The sequence below is a fragment of the Lolium rigidum genome, chromosome 3 (assembly GCF_022539505.1).
Source record: "Lolium rigidum isolate FL_2022 chromosome 3, APGP_CSIRO_Lrig_0.1, whole genome shotgun sequence".
NCBI classification, from domain to species: domain Eukaryota; kingdom Viridiplantae; phylum Streptophyta; class Magnoliopsida; order Poales; family Poaceae; genus Lolium; species Lolium rigidum.
In genome coordinates this window covers 348,066,218-348,083,966 of record NC_061510.1, presented here as the reverse complement: position 1 = coordinate 348,083,966, position 17,749 = coordinate 348,066,218, and the positions used below count along the sequence as shown (strand labels likewise).

General features: G+C 49.2%; 2 protein-coding genes across 2 annotated transcripts; both read right to left on the bottom strand.

The window, feature by feature from the left end:
• Positions 1-652: 652 nt before the first annotated feature.
• Positions 653-6,442, bottom strand: LOC124697190 (mitogen-activated protein kinase kinase kinase 1-like). Its single transcript, XM_047229818.1, has 9 exons — positions 5,951-6,442; positions 5,378-5,839; positions 4,081-4,165; positions 3,882-3,944; positions 3,607-3,764; positions 1,951-2,026; positions 1,810-1,869; positions 1,604-1,711; positions 653-893 (listed from the first exon to the last, which is right to left on the bottom strand). Exons 1-9 carry the CDS (start codon positions 6,403-6,405, stop codon positions 687-689), a joined length of 1,674 nt encoding a protein of 557 aa, XP_047085774.1. The 5' UTR covers positions 6,406-6,442; the 3' UTR covers positions 653-686.
• A 5,025-nt stretch (positions 6,443-11,467) lies between these two features.
• Positions 11,468-17,247, bottom strand: LOC124704017 (mitogen-activated protein kinase kinase kinase 1-like). Its single transcript, XM_047236248.1, has 9 exons — positions 15,916-17,247; positions 14,275-14,359; positions 14,076-14,138; positions 13,804-13,961; positions 13,169-13,244; positions 13,028-13,087; positions 12,798-12,905; positions 11,904-12,162; positions 11,468-11,790 (listed from the first exon to the last, which is right to left on the bottom strand). Exons 1-8 carry the CDS (start codon positions 17,136-17,138, stop codon positions 11,956-11,958), a joined length of 1,980 nt encoding a protein of 659 aa, XP_047092204.1. The 5' UTR covers positions 17,139-17,247; the 3' UTR covers positions 11,468-11,790; positions 11,904-11,955.
• Positions 17,248-17,749: the final 502 nt, after the last annotated feature.

Here is a 17,749-nt window from a genome sequence, read left to right as displayed (position 1 = left end):
ATTATGATACCACTCTCATCTCTCACCTCATTAATTAGTGTGTCACATCAGATTTTTGCCAACATGGCATGCATGATACTACTTATGATACTTCCATTGTGGCTAGTCTGAGTAGTCTTACAGTTAGCATCTCATTCAATGATACATAAAGCAGATTAGCCAAACAAAATTGCGGATAAGTGATGACACCAGAAAATTGCAATTTTCCACTCACTATATGAGTAAAGAATACCAGGCAATATAATGCTCCGGTTGATTTCAGGAGCCATGGAGTAAAGAATGATGAGGTCAAGCATTTACAAACACCGGGTCATCCTAGCATCACCGCAATTCCAACTATTTCCTGCTAAGTTGTACAAAATCTATTGATTGTCCTCAAGAAAAAGAAAAAAAAAGGTTTTGCCTATGGAAAAAAAATACACAAACAATCCAAGAAACATGGTCAATGCTCAACCTCACCAATCCTATTTAACTACACACCCTCCTAACATATGGCACCATGACTGGAGATCTTGAAGATCTGCAAAACAATAGGCCATCAGCAATGTGATAAAATGGAGCAATAGGGGGGCAACAATTGGTGCTAACATCTAGGAAGCTTATCCATTCGTTTCGCATAAATGAAAAGTTTACCTGTTCAGGAGCTGAGCCGAGGTAGCACGAACAGGGACACCACACTATCAATACTATTGCCTATTGGTCGGAGGAGACAGAGAATCAAAAGAAGCTCGTAGTGGCCTGTTTACAAATGGGTGCGCCAAAAGTTCTGATGCGGTAGGTCGCTCCTCTGGATCAACTCTTACACACTGGCCGATGAAATCTTGAGCTTCTTTTGACAAGTAGCTGGGCATGGGAGGCTGTTCTCCTCTTCCAATCATAAAGAAAGCATTTGTCTACAAGTAGAAAAGCAACATTAGTTCAGAGCCCAGTTAAAATAAACACATTAGCTGAGAACCAAAGATCAATAGTATGTTAAAAAAAGAGTTACACAGAAAACTATTTTGAGAGAAGTGCACTCCATACAAAGATAATCATACACACAGGCGCACACGCACACATTCTTATTTTTAGAACCAAAATGATCATACGCACTAATAATGTGCAACCTTTACCGCAATAATAAATAAAAAAGGAAAAAAGAGACAATGGTTCAACCAGCAGCAGGTCCAACTTATTTAATTAATAAAACTTTAAATGCATAAGGTTACCATTGATATACGTGCAAAATACAAATTACAAGAGCTATCTTATAATGTTTCAGGCTTGGAAGGGGGAAAGGTGATGATTTCCCCATGTTCTGTAACAGCAAGTGCATGGACAGATCCCAAATCCCAACATCAATTTCTTTAAACAAAAAGGACAATGATCTGCTGGCATCCTACTGCATATTTAATACAAACTCATATAGGGAATTGCAATTTTTCTGCAACTTAATTTGGAAATTCTTTCCATCCCACAGGTCAATACTATGTACAATTACAGCACAACATATTTCAAAAAAAAGAAAAAATGCTTTTCCCTACGGTTTCATGGTCAAAAAAAAAAAAATGCGGCAAGTCAAGTACCAAAGAATCAAAACCAATGAAGTTAAAATATGACATACCCACTCCACATTAGGATAAGGTATTTGGCGGGTCAGCATTTCTAACACAGTGCAGCCAAGGCTCCACATATCAGCTGCAGGCCCATACGTTTTTCTCGGATTAACAACCTGAAAGTGGGAAGGTGCATTTAGTACTTGTGTTCTTAGTGTGTATTGCAAAATAACATCAAAATTGGATAATTTGAATCTGATAAGAATAGTTTTACCTCAGGTGCCATCCAATAAACACTTCCTTTGCATGATCTCAGCATATTGATTTTAGACATCTGAATAGCAAGAAAGTTGAACATAAGACAATTTGTCATTCGAAGAAGTGCAAATAACATCATAGAAGCAAGAAAGCTCACCTCCTTTGCCAATCCAAAATCCGCAAGTTTTACCGATCCATTTGCATGAACCAATATATTGGCGCATTTGATATCTCTGAGTACAGAGAAATGTCGCAATTAATCAAAAGTACTGTATGAAGGAAAAGTTGAGGATCATCCAAATATTTGACATCAATTTAAATGTAATTTAAGATTGGCCACTCTAAAGACTGGTAATTCTATGGCCGACCTCTTTATTTCTTTCCTTCATGTTTTTTGCTTATTTTCCACCCACCTTTAATATCAACTTTGCCCTCTAGAGCTATATAATTTCTAGCATTGTACTAAAAACACAAGAGCCTTTTCAAAACAAAACCACAAGTGCTGAAGGTGTGGTTGCTGTGGTGCACCGTGCAAGTCAGGCTTGGCCGGAGCATAGGGAAGACGAGCTGCTGGCATAGACCACGGTGCGGCGATGCCTTGTTCAGGTCGTGAATCATCTTCATGTTGTAAACAGGGGAGAATAACTATGTGATGCCGCTATTTTGAAGTGCAAATCCGAAGTGTGTAGCAGGTGAGCAGGGTGCATAGCCGCTCCAATTCTGGTACTCGCCTTGCAGTCCTCAACGAGCAGATGAGGGTTTCTATTCATTTGTGTAGTTGTATGAAGGTCTAGAGCTATGTCATTTAGTAATCTGATCATTGCTGAACTGGGTTAGGCAATCGGCTTCAGGTGCTTAGGTGCGTAAGTTCAAAGATAAATGTATATTTCTCGAAAAAATAACAGGCACTTTGTTGACATATATATAGCAAACTTAGCATTTCAAAAGGAAAAAAAGTGATACATGTCGAATCATAAAACCACAGGAGTTCAAAAACAGAAAATTCTCAGAAATGTTTAACTGGTGCATTCTCAATATTCCCCTGTAGTAAATGGAATCACAAAAATGGCATATCCAATGTAAAATAAAAAGAGACAAAAAGGGATGAGCTAAAAAAGACATCAAGCAGTCTCTGTATTTGACCAAGCAACGGTGGCCTTTTACAGGGATCAAGTCAGAAAGTCAAGGTTTTACTGTCTTGTCTGAAGTGAAGTACCCAAAATGATTATAGTAAACTAACTAGTTGATCTCTTCTAGCAGGACTAGACAACCAATGACCATGCATGATGACACTTGGCTTTCATGTAGGTTGTACCTCATCATTGTCTATGTTTGTTGGTGCTTCACAATCCCAAACTACCGTACAGAAGATACTCATACTGTCATACAAACCATGCCATGTAATAAGAAATGTCTTCAACAAAAACTTTGATTCAACTCGACATTTTACCCTCTCATGCGACACAAAAAGAACACAAAGAAAGAAGTTATAAGGTCCAATACAGGGTCTGGTCCAATATAAAAAGAGCTTTATTTGGTTATAAGCCCAAAGAACCTACTTAACCTCCAGGAGTCTATAGTGGATGGCTGGATGCCACCTTCTTAAGAGGTGGAGCAGACACTGACTGTTGGAAAGCAGATTTGCTCCCTTATATGTTGTGCTATTCACGTTATAAGTGCATGACACATGGGATCCCTGCTCCACATTATTCATTGTTGAAAACGAGGTTCAAAGGACATAATTTATCGGCTATGGAAACAGGATTTTAAGCACTGATTATTTCCAACATAAATCAGAAGAGCAGCAATATACCTGTGGACCACATTTCTGTCATGGAGATAGACTAATCCATTCAGAATCTGTCTTGTGTATGCAGAGACTTGTGAATCACGTAGTTTATACTTCTGATAGAGAGATGAAAGAGAACCTTGTGTAACAAGCTCAATAAAAATGTAGAGTTTCGATTCTTCCTGCATTTTAAGTTTAAACATTATTGCTAGCATACAGAAGTAATGATTACTTAAATCAAATAAATTCTAGAATTGGGATGCATAACCAAGTAACGTCAAAAGGAGTGTGGAATATACCTTGTCAGTTCCATAATACTGGACTATATTTTCATGTTCGAACTGACTAAGCAGAGCGATTTCCTAAGAAGCAAAAGACATAAAATCAGAGCTGTGCATGAACAGTGAAAAATAGAGTTTTAAATGATGTCAGAGCATGTGAAACGCGAGATAGACAACAGCTGACATCACATGATTAATACAAAGAACAGCAGCTAACCTGTTCAAGTGCTAGAATAGATTGCTGTGCATTGCTTCCTTGGTCAAGCAAAGACACTTCCTTAACAGCAAAAAACGCACCTTCACTGCAGAAATATTCGACAACAGATAACAATGAATATATTATGTTAAATATTTATCAATGGTACAGCAGGAAAAGCTTCTTTGTAGGCCATGGCAGCATATTAGGGCTACTGGTGCCAAGAGTTGATATGAATCAAGCTTGGTTAGTAAAGGTCAAACTACAGTATTGTCTTTTATAAATACCATACTAATTCTCTGAAGCCCATTTTAGTTCTCCCTATATCAGTCAAACAGTAATAACAATATAAATCATTATGTAACCACTACTCATGATAGGACCGCACAGAAATCAGCGATCCATGTGCCGGAATCTTAGTTTACTTGTTCTTTTTTTCTCTCTCTCCTTGTTTTGGTTTTCTTATGTTTCCCTTGGGTTTCATATCTAGCATACCCCAACTAGCTTGGGAAAAAGGCTTCGGTGTTGTTGTATGTAACCACTACTCATAGTACTGTACAAGTCATGTAGATAACAGACTCCATCCCAAGTCTGCCCAGATTACTGTGAGTTTTATAACTTATCAATAATCATGGTCAGAACATGTAGAGATGTATGCCATCAGCGGATCAGCATTTGTTACACCAGTACCAGATTTATTACTATAGCAGTACCACTCCCAATTGCTCTGCTCACTCGCATGGTCGCTCTAAATTACAGAACAGGCGTTAATGTACAACTCTAAGTGTTCCTACCCCCAGAAGCTAGCAAGGTGTGTAACTGTGTATAGTACATATGTAATGTTTGAAGGGCCTAAAGTTAAGTGCCGTCCATGTTATATTTTTAGTACTCCATGCTCATGTGTGTGAGGTAAATGCTTTTTTACGAAATAAACAGACCAGCGCATATCAGAATTTCTCTGAGCACCACACCCCCATACCAAGCAACAACGTACATACTTACCCAAAATCCAAATAGATGTTTGGTACTCTACTTGTAGAATGACCATGATATAATGATGTGTACTTGTAAACACTGTGTACATAATAAATGATGAGGTGCAAAACAGTACCCATGTCTTAGCAACGGTAAACCAGGGTTGTTTGGACTAGCTAAGCTTATGTTGATCAAATTAACCATAATGTGAGGCGATAACAGGTCTACTCACAAGTTATGCCTGAATTAGACAGTTGACTGCAGTAACTCCATGGATCCATGAGAAAGAAAAATTGCACAGGATGCACAGACAATCGAATGTCAGTTAAGAATTGGTACTTACTCACTGATCCCCTCGTACACGGTCCCGAACGAGCCACTCCCCAGAAGCGCACCACGCATCCATGGCTTGATGTTCCGCTTGAACTTGCCATTGGACGGCTGCCTCACCGGTGGCGGTGCGAGCCCCGTGATCGGTGGAGGCGGGGAGAGCAGCGGCGGCCGGACGCCCCGGATCCCGACCTCCCCGGTTGTCTTTCTCGGCGAGAGGAGGGACAGGCCCGCGACGTGCGCCGTAAGAGCAGCCGTAGGGGTGGGTTTGGGGGATTCCGCTGGCGGCGGGATGGAGGTGGTGAGCTCCTCCACCGAGTCGGTGGCGGTGGCGGTGGAGGTGGCGGAGGAGTGGATGGACTCCTCGGGAATGGGGTCGGGGAAGGAGAGGGGCGCGGGCCAGGGGCCGTCGGGGGCGGAGGTGGTGCGGACGACGGGGGCGGGGTCTGCCAAGGGGGGATTGGACGTGTCCGGGCGGGCGGCGCGGGAGAGGAGGTCGTTGCTGGAGCGCGCCTTGCGGGCCTCCCAGGCGGCGACGGGGATGGCGAAGTCGGGGGCGGGGTCTGCCAAGGGGGGATTGGACGTGTCCGGGCGGGCGGCGCGGGAGAGGAGGTCGTTGCTGGAGCGCGCCTTGCGGGCCTCCCAGGCGGCGACGGGGATGGCGAAGTCCTCGGGCCCCGACAGCCCCAGGCTGCGGCAGAGCTCGTCCACCTCCCCCTCGGCGCTGCCGCTGACGCGGAAGTCCGTGCCGCCCCTGGCCGCCAGGTCGAGCGAGCGCGAGGGGCGGACCCCCGGGGAGCGGTCGGCCGACGAGGCCGAGGCGGAGGAGGACCACGACGCCGACACGGACGTCGGCCCGCCCGCCTCGTAGTCGATGTGCTTGGCGGCGTTGCGGCGCTCCAGCCGCGGGCTCCGTCCGCGGCTCCCGCTCCCGCTGCCGCTTCCGCGGCGGCTGCTGCCGCCGGAGTCCATGGGGGCGTCGCCGCGGCGGCCGGAGGAGGAGGCGGGCGAGGACTGCTTGCTACGGCCCCACGAGAACATCTGGATCCATGCGACGGGCCGAGCCGCGCCTAGATGGTGAGCTCCATGGGGCGGGGGAGGGGGCGCGTCGGATTTGAGCTTGCGTCTCGCCGTCGGTCGAAGCGCGCCGCGGGATTTGGGGATTGGGGCTGGGCGCTCGCTCGCGCGCGTCACCGTCGTCGGCTCCTCGGCTGCTTGCGTTGCGTTGCGCGGAGGAGGGAAGTGGCGGGAAACACTAAGGATGTGTTTGGTAGATCGGCCCAACTCAGATATTCCCACCTCATCCCATCATTTGATGTTTGTTAGGTCAGGTCGGCTGTGTTGAGCTATGCCCACTTCATACGAAAAGAGCCCTTCAGCCATGCCCACTTGGGAAGCTGAAAACGAGCTTCGCAACCCAACCGAGCTGAGTCCATCCCACGCACGCGCCTCGAACCGGTAGGGGTCACCGCCCCGACCGATTCATCTCTCTCATTTCCCCAGCTCCGTCCCGTCTTGCCCTCTCCCGAGCTCTCCCGACCATCCTCCAACCTCCCCGTCCCGACCATCCTGCAACGGCAACCAAGCAGCCGGTGGGCCGCGCTGCCTCTCCTGGCCTCGTCCGGCATGTGCCCGGAGCAGGAGGAGCCCGGCCTCACCGGAAAACTAAGCGGAGGAGCCCTCAACCGGCCTCACTGCGGGAGGAGCAACTCGCCCTCACTGGCCCGCGGAGCAGCAAGGGCTTGACCAGTTGGCTTGCCGGCGGCGGCTCCTCTCACCCGCGGTGGCATCTCTCGCCGGCGGCGGTCCTCTCGCCGGAGGCGGCGCCGGAGGCCGAGCCCAACCAATCTAGGGACCCGATTGCTTTTTAGTTTTCTGTTTAGGGACTCGATTGCTTTTCTGTTTTGTATTGAGGGACCTGATTGCTTTTTATTTTTTTATGGCATGGCTCAACTCATACAGGACAGCAAACATGATCTCAACTGAGCCCAGCTCAGCTCATACAACCTACCAAACACATGTGAGTAAAACACACTTGTATGTGGTGGGCATAGTTGGACTGAGCTTGTACGAGGTCAGATAGCCCAACCAGGCTACCAAACACACCCTAATGATCAGCCGGGGGATCCACGACTTCCCGTCCTCCTGCTTCTACAGGTGACACCTGTCCCATGCGGAGCCCACATACAAGCAACCAGCCTTATCTCTTCATCCTCCACCGATTCCTCTCTCTGTCCTCGTCTCTCCGTAACCGGCAACACCGCAGCGCCATCCAGCTCCTGCCCGGCGCCGTCCCCTCCAATCCACACCAAACTCGCCGGATTTCCCGCCAGCGCAACTTCTGGCGCCGAACATGTCCGTCGCGCCAGCGACGTTCTCATCCCACAACGCCGCCGGTGCTGCAGGGAGGCCTACGACGGCTGCAATCTCTCGATTCTCCCGTTGCCGGCGGAGCTTCAAGTGTTGGGGCGGTGGTGCTGGTGCTGCTACTTGAGCGACGCCACCTGGGATGCGAACCCAACGACTGGTGTTCGAGTGGTGCGCCTCCCGTGCTGCGAGACGGCATCGGCGAGCACCGGCGCGGCGCCGGCTAATAGGATCCAACGCTGGCGCTGCAAATAAGGCCGCCGGATGCTGCGTGCGGTGGACATAGTTGCTCCTAATGGTGGTATGGATGCTACCATCTGGCAGTCCCGCCGTCCACGCCTGACAGCGCGCATCACCGACAACCACCGCCGGTAGCAGCGCCCGCCGCCTGTTGTAGCAAAGGCCACCCGCCGGTTGCAGCAGCGCACGCCGCCGGTGGTAGCAGAGGCTACCGACGTAAGTAGCAGCAGCGCCCGCCGCCGTTGGTAGCAGAGGCCACCTCCGTAGGTAGAAGCAGCACCCGCCGCCGGCCGTAGGTGGTAGCAGATGCCCCCGCCGGTAGCAGCAGCGCCCGCCGCCGTAGGTAGCAGCAACGCCCGCCGCGGTCAGTAGCAGCGGCCACCGCCTTAGGTAGCAGCGCCTGCCGCCGGTTGTAGCAGCGATCAGCATCATTAGTAGCAGCGGCCACCGCCATAGGTAGCAACGTCTGACGCCGGTTGTAGCAGCGGTCATCGCCATTAGTAGCAGCGCCCGCCGCCAGTCGTAGCAGCGGCCACAGTCATTAGTAGCAGCGCGCGTAGCTGTGCGGACGAACGGCAGCAGCGCCTTGCGAGTACTTTTGGGAAGGAAACGTGAAGAGGTGCTGCTTCATCGATGAAGATCTTTTCGGACGACTCTGGGATGCGCGGGGATTGAGCGAGTAGTGAGGACATACGGGGAGAGAAAAATAGCGAGCGATTTGCAGGAAACGTGCGGAGGTTAGTTTCTAATGAGAAAGGTCAAAGAAAGTGAATGGCTGATGCGGGACGATCGGACGGCTGTCATCCCCCGATCCCCCGGGGGACGCCCAGCGCGGCCCTTTTCAATACGAATCCGGGCCCCGCGGGTTCAATGCCAGGTGGGGCCACGTGGGGATGGGGCCCGTGGCCAGTGAGGCGGTGATGGTGGCGTCTATGTGTGGTCTGTGTTTGGAGGTGGGGGCTGGCTGGACGCGGGTTGACTGCGAGGACCAGAGGTGGAGTGGCCCCGCGGTAACAAGGAAGGGGTTGATGCGGCTTCGTGCGGGGCCCGCCTGTCAGTGGGATATCCGATGGGTAAAACCAAATTGGTGCCGTTGGCGTGGACGTGGCGCCAGTGGAAAACGTGTGAATGCGCGGCGTTTGTCCGTCCACTGCCTGTCAACGTCACTGGCGCGGCTCTCGGCGGTGGCCGGCGGCGCAGCCGCGCAGGCAACATATTTCAAGGACTCACGTCCTAGTAACAAGTAGTGTACAAGTAAATTCCAAGGACTCAACAATTCTAACTTATTTCAGCGGTTCGATAAATTCAAACTCGACTCATATATAGGTGCTACCTCTGAATTGAATTAATCAACGCATCCACATGTTAATGATGTGCATGGGCAGTGCGTCGACTAAATCTGACCGGAGGGAGTAGAACCTATACGTCGACCATAAATTTTGACACTTCTTAGTTCGATTATAACCTAATACCTTCGGTAGAAAAATTGATAGAACCCTAAACTAAGAGAGGCACCTATCTAGGGATCACCCTAGTCATCGTTGTCGGAGGCGCCGAGGGCATTCCAGTAACCTGACTCCAACTCGGATGAGGAGTCCGGCAATATAATTGTTAGATGTATATATCTGTATTTTGTAGTTTCCCCATATGTTAGGGGGCTTTCTGCATATGTGCACCTGTACATGTACTATATATTGTGGCCTTTGGCCTCCTGGTAATACAACAAGCATATTGCCCTAACATGGCATCAGAGCAAATATTGATCCTCTAGTCTCCCCCGCCCGACGTTGCTTGTTCAATCTTCCGTCCGTCGTCCGTCGCCCGATTCCATATGACAGCGGTGGCGTAGCGGGGCAACGGCGGCTGCACCGGCGCGTCGTACTCGGAGACGAGGAGGCCGAGCTTGGCCATCTCGTCGTCCGTCATGTTGTCGGGGAACTCGAAGTTCCGGCCCTCCGCCATGGCTCGCTGCCATTCGTGGAAGACGAGGCCGACGTAGTCCTCGCCGTCGTCCTTCACCTCCTCGCTATGGTACGCGAGCGCCTCGATGTAGTCGTCGTCGTCGTCGTAGACCGGCGTAGGCTTCGGTCGTCGTCGTCCTCGTCCTCGCGGTCGTTGTGCTGCGCGGCCGCGACGACGCGTCGGCGCCCGCCGACGACGAGCCGGCGGTGCGGGCCGAAGGGATAATCCCCGTCGCCCATGAAGCCAGCCCGTCGTCCGCCGTCCGTCTCCGTGGACAGGTACGTACGCCAACTCTCCGAGTCGATGGCGTACGCCGGATCGGCGCGGAGGTCCTCTCGGCGGATATCGCCTCCCGCGCCGGATCTCCTTGGTCCGCTCGGGCTCGCGCGCAGTGCACGGAGGGATGGGCACCCGGCGGCGAGCCGAGCCGCCGCCCGCCGGCAGCCGCACGCCGGACCGGGCGTCGCACGGCACCCATTTGCCGTGCATGAGCCTCCCCACCGTGACGGGGAGCACCACCTTCTTGCTGCCGCTGCCGGAGGCCTCGAAGTCGTTCTTCTTCCCCGTGGCGCGGCCGGCGGTTGTGGTGCGAGTGGAGCCGTGGGCGAAGGAGCAACGCGGCCGGCCGGACTTTTAAGGGCGGCCGCGCACGGGATACGATGCCATTGAAGGAGGCGCAGAAGCCCGGCCGCCGCCCGCCGGTGCACGCGCGTAACGGAAGCCGCGGCATTCATGGCGAAGGCGGCCGGCGCGGACGCGGAGGCGCCGACCGCGGAAGCGATGGCCGCGGAAGCGATGCCCTCCATGCGGGCTCGCCGCCGGGCGGGCCCGGTGGAGACCGCAGCGGACACTTTGCGCGTCCGCGCAGCGCTCGCCGAGACGCAAACCCGGCGCATATTTGGGCCGGGTTTGCGTCTCCGCGGACGGCCCGGTCACTTTGCCCGCAAACCTCGGCGACCGTTTGCGTCGCGCCGCTGGAGATGCCCTAAGCTTGTAGACTCATTGTATCTTGAAAAGTGTGATGTTACAGCTAGCTATGTTACTTCATTCTCCTCTCTCCTCATTAAACCATTGCCACATAAGCAAATTTGTTGAGTTGGACACTTAGTTACTAGTGAAGTTACTTGCACTATGAGACTAGTCACAATGGGAAGTATCATACACTAGTATCATGCACATGATACTAGTTTATGATACTAACCCCACAATGCATAGTATCATAAGATAGTATCATAGTACCATCATATTTAATATTTTGTAGAATCTCAATGCAAATGTGTGTACATGATGTGTTTATCATTAAGTTTTCTAGTTTTACGTGCTATGATACGGTATCATATTATGATACCACTCTCATCTCTCACCTCATTAATTAGTATGCCACATTAGATTTTTGCCAACATGGCATGCATGATACTACTTATGATACTCCCATTGTGGCTAGTCTGAGTAGTCTTACAGTTAGCATCTCATTCAATGATACATAAAGCAGATTAGCCAAACAAAATTGCGGATAAGTGATGACACCAGAAAATTGCAATTTTCCACTCACTATATGAGTAAAGAATACCAGGCAATATAATGCTCCGGTTGATTTCAGGAGCCATGGAGTAAAGAATGATGAGGTCAAGCATTTACAAACACCGGGTCATCCTAGCATCACCGCAATTCCAACTATTTCCTGCTAAGTTGTACAAAATCTATTGGTTGTCCTCAAGAAAAAGAAAAAAAAGGTTTTGCCTATGGAAAAAAAATACACAAACAATCCAAGAAACATGGTCAATGCTCAACCTCACCAATCCTATTTAACTACACACCCTCCTAACATATGGCACCATGACTGGAGATCTTGAAGATCTGCAAAACAATAGACCATCAGCTATGTGATAAAATGGGTGCAATAGGGGGGCAACATTGGTGCTAACATCTAGGAAGCTTATCCATTCGTTTCGCATAAATGAACAGCTTACCTATTCAGGAGCTGAGCCGAGGTTGCACAAACAGGGACACCACACTATCATACTATTGCCTATTGGTCGGAGGAGACAAAGAATCAAAAGAAGCTCGCAGTGGCCTGTTAACAAATGGGTGCGCCAAAAGTTCTGAGGCAGTAGGCCGCTCCTCTGGATCTACTCTTACACACTGGCCGATGAAGTCCTGGGCTTCTTTAGACAAGTAGCTGGGCATGGGAGGCTGTTCTCCTCTTCCAATCATAAAGAAAGCATTTGTCTACAAGTAGCGAAGCAACATTAGTTCAGAGCCAAGTCAAAATAAACACATAGCTGAGAGCCAAAGAACACTACCAAGTAGGTTAAAATTCGAAGAGTTACACCTAACACTATTTTGAGAGAAGTGCACTCCATACAAAGATAATCATACACACAGGCGCATACGCACACATTCTTATTTTTAGAGCCAAAATGATCACACACACTAATAATGTGCAACCTTTACTGCAATAATAAAAAAGGAAAAAAGAGACAATGGTTCAATCAGCAGCAGGTCCAACTTATTTAATTAATAAAACTTTAAATGCATAAGGTTATCATTGATATAATTGCCAAATACAAATACAAGAGCTATCTTATAATGCTTCAGGCTTGGAAGGGGGAAAGGTGATGATTTCCCCATGTTCTGTAACAGCAAGTGCATGGACAGATCCCAAATCCCAACATCAATTTCTTTAAACAAAAAGGACAATGATCTGCTGGCATCCTACTGCATATTTAATACAAACTCATATAGGGAATTGCAATTTTTCTGCAACTTAATTTCAAAATTCTTTTCTTTAATACTATGTACAATTACAGCACAACATATTTAAAAAATGTAATCAAAACCAATGAAGTTGAAATATGACATACCCACTCCACATTAGGATAAGGTATTTGGCGGGTTAGCATTTCTAACACAGTGCAGCCAAGGCTCCACATATCAGCTGCCGGCCCATATGTTTTTCTCGGATTAACAACCTGAAAGTGGGAAGGTGCATTTAGAACTTGTGTTCTTAGTAAGGGATACCCACAATCACTACTGCAATATTGCAAAATAACATCAAAATTTGATAATTTGAATCTGATAAGAATAGTTTTACCTCAGGTGCCATCCAATAAACACTTCCCTTGCATGATCTCAGCATATTGATTTTAGACATCTGAATAGCAAGAAAGTTGAACATAAGACAATTTGTCATTTGAAGAAGTACAAATAACATCATAGAAGCAAGAAAGCTCACCTCCTTTGCCAATCCAAAATCCGCAAGTTTCACCGATCCATTTGCATGAACCAATATATTGGCGCATTTGATATCTCTGAGTACAAAAAATTGTCTCAATTAATCAAAAGTACTGTATGAAGGAAAAGTTGAGGATCATCCAAATATTTGGCATCGATTTAAATGCAATTTTAGATTGGCCACTCTAAAGACTGGTAATTCTATGGTCAACCTCTTTATCTCTTTCCTTTATTTTTTTGCTTATTTTTCACCTACCTTTACGAGGGCACAAAAAAGAACACAAAGAAAGAAGTTATAAGGTCCAATACAGGGTCTGGTCCAATATAAAAAGAGCTTTATTTGGTTATAAGCCCAAAGAACCTACTTAACCTCCAGGAGCCTATAGTGGATGGCTGGAAACCACCTTCTTAAGAGGTGGAGCAGACACTGACTGTTGGAAAGTAGATTTGCTCCCTTATATGTTGTGCTATTCACATTATAAGTGCATGACACATGGGATCAAAACTTCATATTTCCCGCTCCACATTATTCATTGTTGAAAACGAGGATCAAAGGACAAAATTTATCGGCTATGGAAACAGGATTTTAAGCACTGATTATTTCCAACATAAATCAGAAGAAGAGCAGCAATATACCTGTGGACCACATTTCTGTCATGGAGATAGACTAATCCATTCAGAATCTGTCTTGTGTATGCAGAGACTTGTGAATCACGTAGTTTATACTTCTGATAGAGAGATGAAAGAGAACCTTGTGTAACAAGCTCAATAAAAATGTAAAGTTTCGATTCTTCCTGCATAAGTTTAAACATTATTGCTAGCATACAGAAGTAATGATTACTTAAATCAAATAAATTCTAGAATTGGGATGCATAACCAAGTAACATCAAAAGGAGTGTGGAATATACCTTGTCAGTTCCATAATACTGGACTATATTTTCATGTTCGAACTGACTAAGCAGAGCGATTTCCTAAGAAGCAAAAGACATAAAATCAGAGCTGTGCATGAACAGTGAAAAATAGAGCTTTAAATGATATCAGAGCATGTGAAACGCGAGATACACAACAGCTGACATCACATGATTAATACAAAGAACAGCAGCTAACCTGTTCGAGTGCTAGAATAGACTGCTGTGCATTGCTTCCTTGGTCAAGCAAAGACACTTCCTTAACAGCAAAAAACGCACCTTCACTGCAGAAATATTCGACAACAGATAACAATGAATATATTATGTTAAAAATTTATCAATGGTACAGCAGGAAAAGCTTCTTTGTAGGCCATGGCAGCATATTAGGACTACTGGTGCCAAGAGTTGATATGAATCAAGCTTGGTTAGTAAAGGTCAAACTACAGTATTGTCTTTTGTATAAATACCATACTAAGGAGACCATCTTAGTTCTCCCTATATCAGCCAAACAGTAATAACAATATAAATCATTATGTAACCACTACTCATGATAGGACCGCATAGAAATCAGCGATCCATGTGCCGGAATCTTAATTTACTTGCTCTTCTTTTTCTCTATCCTTTTTTTGGTTTTCTTATGTTTCCCTTGGGTTTCATATCTAGCATACCCCAACTAGCTTAGGAAAAAAGGCTTTGCTGTTGTTGTATGTAACCATTACTCATAGTACTGTACGAGTCATGTAGAGAACAGACTCAACTCCATCCCAAGTCTGCCCAGATTACTGTGAGCTTTATAACTTATCAATAATCATAGTCAGAACATGTAGAGATGTATGCCATCAGCAAATCAGCATTTGTTATACCAGTACCAGATTAATTACTATATCAGTAACACTTCAAGTGCTCTGCTCACTCGCATGGTCGCTCTAAATTACAGAACGGGCATTATTGTACAACTCTAAGTGTTCCTACTCCCAGAAGCTAGTAAGGTGTGTATAGTACAGATGTAAGGTTTGAAGGGCTAAAGTTGAGTGTCGCCCATATTATATTTTTAGTACTCCATGCTCATGTGTGTAAGGTAAATGCTTTTTTTTACGAAATAAACAGACCATCTCATATCAGAATTGCTCTTTGAGCACCCCACCCCCAAACCAAGCAACAAGCCAACAAAGCAGGTACTTATCAAAATATATGTTTGGTACTCTACTTGTACAATGACCATGATATAATGTTGTGTACTTGTAAATTCTAGTCTAGATACTAAATGATGAGCTGCACAGCCCATACCAAGCAACAACGCAAGTACTTATCAAATAGATGTTTGGTACTCTACTTGTAGAATGACCATAATATAATGATGTGTACTTGTAAAACCCTACATACTAAATGATGAGCTGCAAAAAAGCACCCAAGTCCTAGCAGGAACTGGATCCTCTGACTTGTAGAAGGAAAGTTAGACAAGCCTTCTGAACGTTAGAGGAGCCAGTAATAAAACTTAGTTTAATTTTTTATGACTACAGTAATTACCTATAGTAATTAATTAGTGTATATAATAGGGTACTAATACTTCAATTCCCTGACTTTGCTTCGTTGTTTTTCCTGACTTGCCTTCTGAACGTTAGAGGAGCCAGTTCCGTCCTAGCAATGGCATACCATGGTTTTTTGAACTATCTAAGCTTATCTTTAATCAAATTAACCATACTGGGAGGCAAATAACAGGTCGACTTTTATGTTATCCCTAAATTAGACAGAAGACTGCAGTACCTCCATGGATCCATGAGAAAGAAAAAACGCAGGGGATGCACGGACAATCAAATGTCAGTTAAGAATTAGCACTTACTCACTGATCCCCTCGTACACGGTCCCGAATGAGCCACTCCCCAGAAGCGCACCACGCATCCATGACTTGATGTTCCGCTTGAACTTGCCATTGGGCGAGATGTTGAACACGGGCTCTGTATTCGTGCTCGATGCATCATCATCGTTGGTTGTCGACAGCGAGGATGTCCCGGTGAACCCTTCGAAGGTCTCTCCTACCCTCCACTCTCTATGCTCTCCCTCAGCTCCTGCGAATCCTTCGTGGGTCTCCTCCTCCTCTGTGTCTGACACGTGAGGTGAATCGACATGTTGGTAAGACATCCGTAGTTCACTGTGATTCTCTTCCCTGGGAGCAAAGGAGTTCACGATGTCCCAGGCCGATCCGCTCACGGTCGCAGCCACAGACGGCTGCCTCACCGGTGGCGGTGCGAGCCCCGTGATCGGTGGAGGCGGGGAGAGCAGGGGCGGCCGGACGCCCCGGATCCCGACCTCCCCGGTTGTCCTTCTCGGCGAGAGGAGGGACAGGCCCGCGACGTGCGCCGTAAGGGCAGCCGCAGGGGTGGGTTTGGGGGATTCCGCTGGCGGTGGAAGGGTGAGCTCCTCCACGGAGTCGGTGGCGGTGGAGGTGGCGGACGAGTGGATGGACTCCTCGGGAATGGGGTCGGGGAAGGAGAGGAGCACGGGCCACGGGGCGTCGGGGGCGGAGGTGGTGCGGACGACAGGGGCGGGGTCTGCCAAGGGGGGATTGGACGTGTCAGGGCGGGCGGCGCGGGAGAGGAGGTCGTTGCTGGAGCGCGCCTTGCGGGCCTCCCAGGCGGCGACGGGGATGGCGAAGTCCTCCGGGCCCGACAGCCCCAGGCTGCGGCAGAGCTCGTCCACCTCCCCCTCCCCGCTGCCGCTGATGCGGAAGTCCGTGCCGCCGCCGCCGCCCCTGGCCGCCAGGTCGAGCGAGCGCGACGGGCGGACCCCCGGGGAGCGCTCGGCCGACGAGGCCGAGGCCGAGGAGGACCAGGACGCCGACACGGACGTCGGCCCCGCGCCCGCGCCAGCCTCGTACTCGATGTGCTTCGCGGCGTTGCGGCGCTCCAGCCGCGGGCTCCGTCCGCGGCTCCCGCTCCCGCTTCCGCTGCCGCTGCCGCTCCCGCGGCGGCTGCTGCCGCCGGAGTCCATGGGGGCGTCGCCGGCGCCGCGGCGGCCGGAGGAGGAGGCGGGCGAGGACTGCTTGCTACGGCCCCACGAGAACATCTGGATCCATGCGACGGGCCGAGCCGCGCCTAGATGGTGAGCTCCATGGGGTGGGGGCGCGTCGGATTTGAGCTCGCGTCTCGCCGTCGGTCGGAGCTAGCGCCGCAGGATTTGGGGATTGGGGCGCTCGCGCGCGTCACCGTCGTCGGCTCCTCGGCTGCTTGCGTTGCGCGGAGGAGGGAAGTGGCGTGCGCGGTGGCGCGGTGGCGAGTGATTTTCAATACGAAAGTGGGGCCCCGCGGGTTCGATGCCAGGTGGGTCCACGTGGGGATGGGGCCCGTGGCCAGTGAGGCGGCGGGTGGCCTCTCTGTTGATCTGTGTTTGGATGTGGGGCTGGCTGGACGCGGGTTGACTGCGACGACCAAGAGGTGGAGTGGCCCCGCGGTAACAAGGAAGGGGTCGATGCGCCTTCCTACGGGTCCCACCTGTCAGTGGGATGTCCGATGGGTAAAACAAATGGCTGCCGTTGGCGTGGACGTGAGGCTAGTGGAAAGCGTGTGAATGCGCGGCGTTTGTCCGTCGTCCACCGCCTGTCAACGGCACTGGCGCGGCTCTCGGCGGTGGCCGGCGGCGCCGCCGCGCAGGCAGGCAACAAATTTCAGGGACTCACC

What these genes read in the sequence shown, in the direction of transcription:
- LOC124697190 (XM_047229818.1), bottom strand. Translation starts at nt 6,405, where the DNA reads ATGTTCTCGTGGGGCCGTAGCAAGCAGTCCTCGCCCGCCTCCTCCTCC. An exon ending in GTGTACGAGGGGATCAGTGA is followed by an intron (nt 4,166 to 5,377) that starts GTAAGTACCAAT and finishes ATATTTCTGCAG; the next exon opens with TGAAGGTGCGTTTTTTGCTG. An exon ending in TTTATTGGATGGCACCTGAG is followed by an intron (nt 1,712 to 1,809) that starts GTAAAACTATTC and finishes TCCCACTTTCAG; the next exon opens with GTTGTTAATCCGAGAAAAAC.
- LOC124704017 (XM_047236248.1), bottom strand. Translation starts at nt 17,138, where the DNA reads ATGTTCTCGTGGGGCCGTAGCAAGCAGTCCTCGCCCGCCTCCTCCTCC. An exon ending in TTTATTGGATGGCACCTGAG is followed by an intron (nt 12,906 to 13,027) that starts GTAAAACTATTC and finishes TCCCACTTTCAG; the next exon opens with GTTGTTAATCCGAGAAAAAC. An exon ending in CTTATCCTAATGTGGAGTGG is followed by an intron (nt 12,163 to 12,797) that starts GTATGTCATATT and finishes CGCTACTTGTAG; the next exon opens with ACAAATGCTTTCTTTATGAT.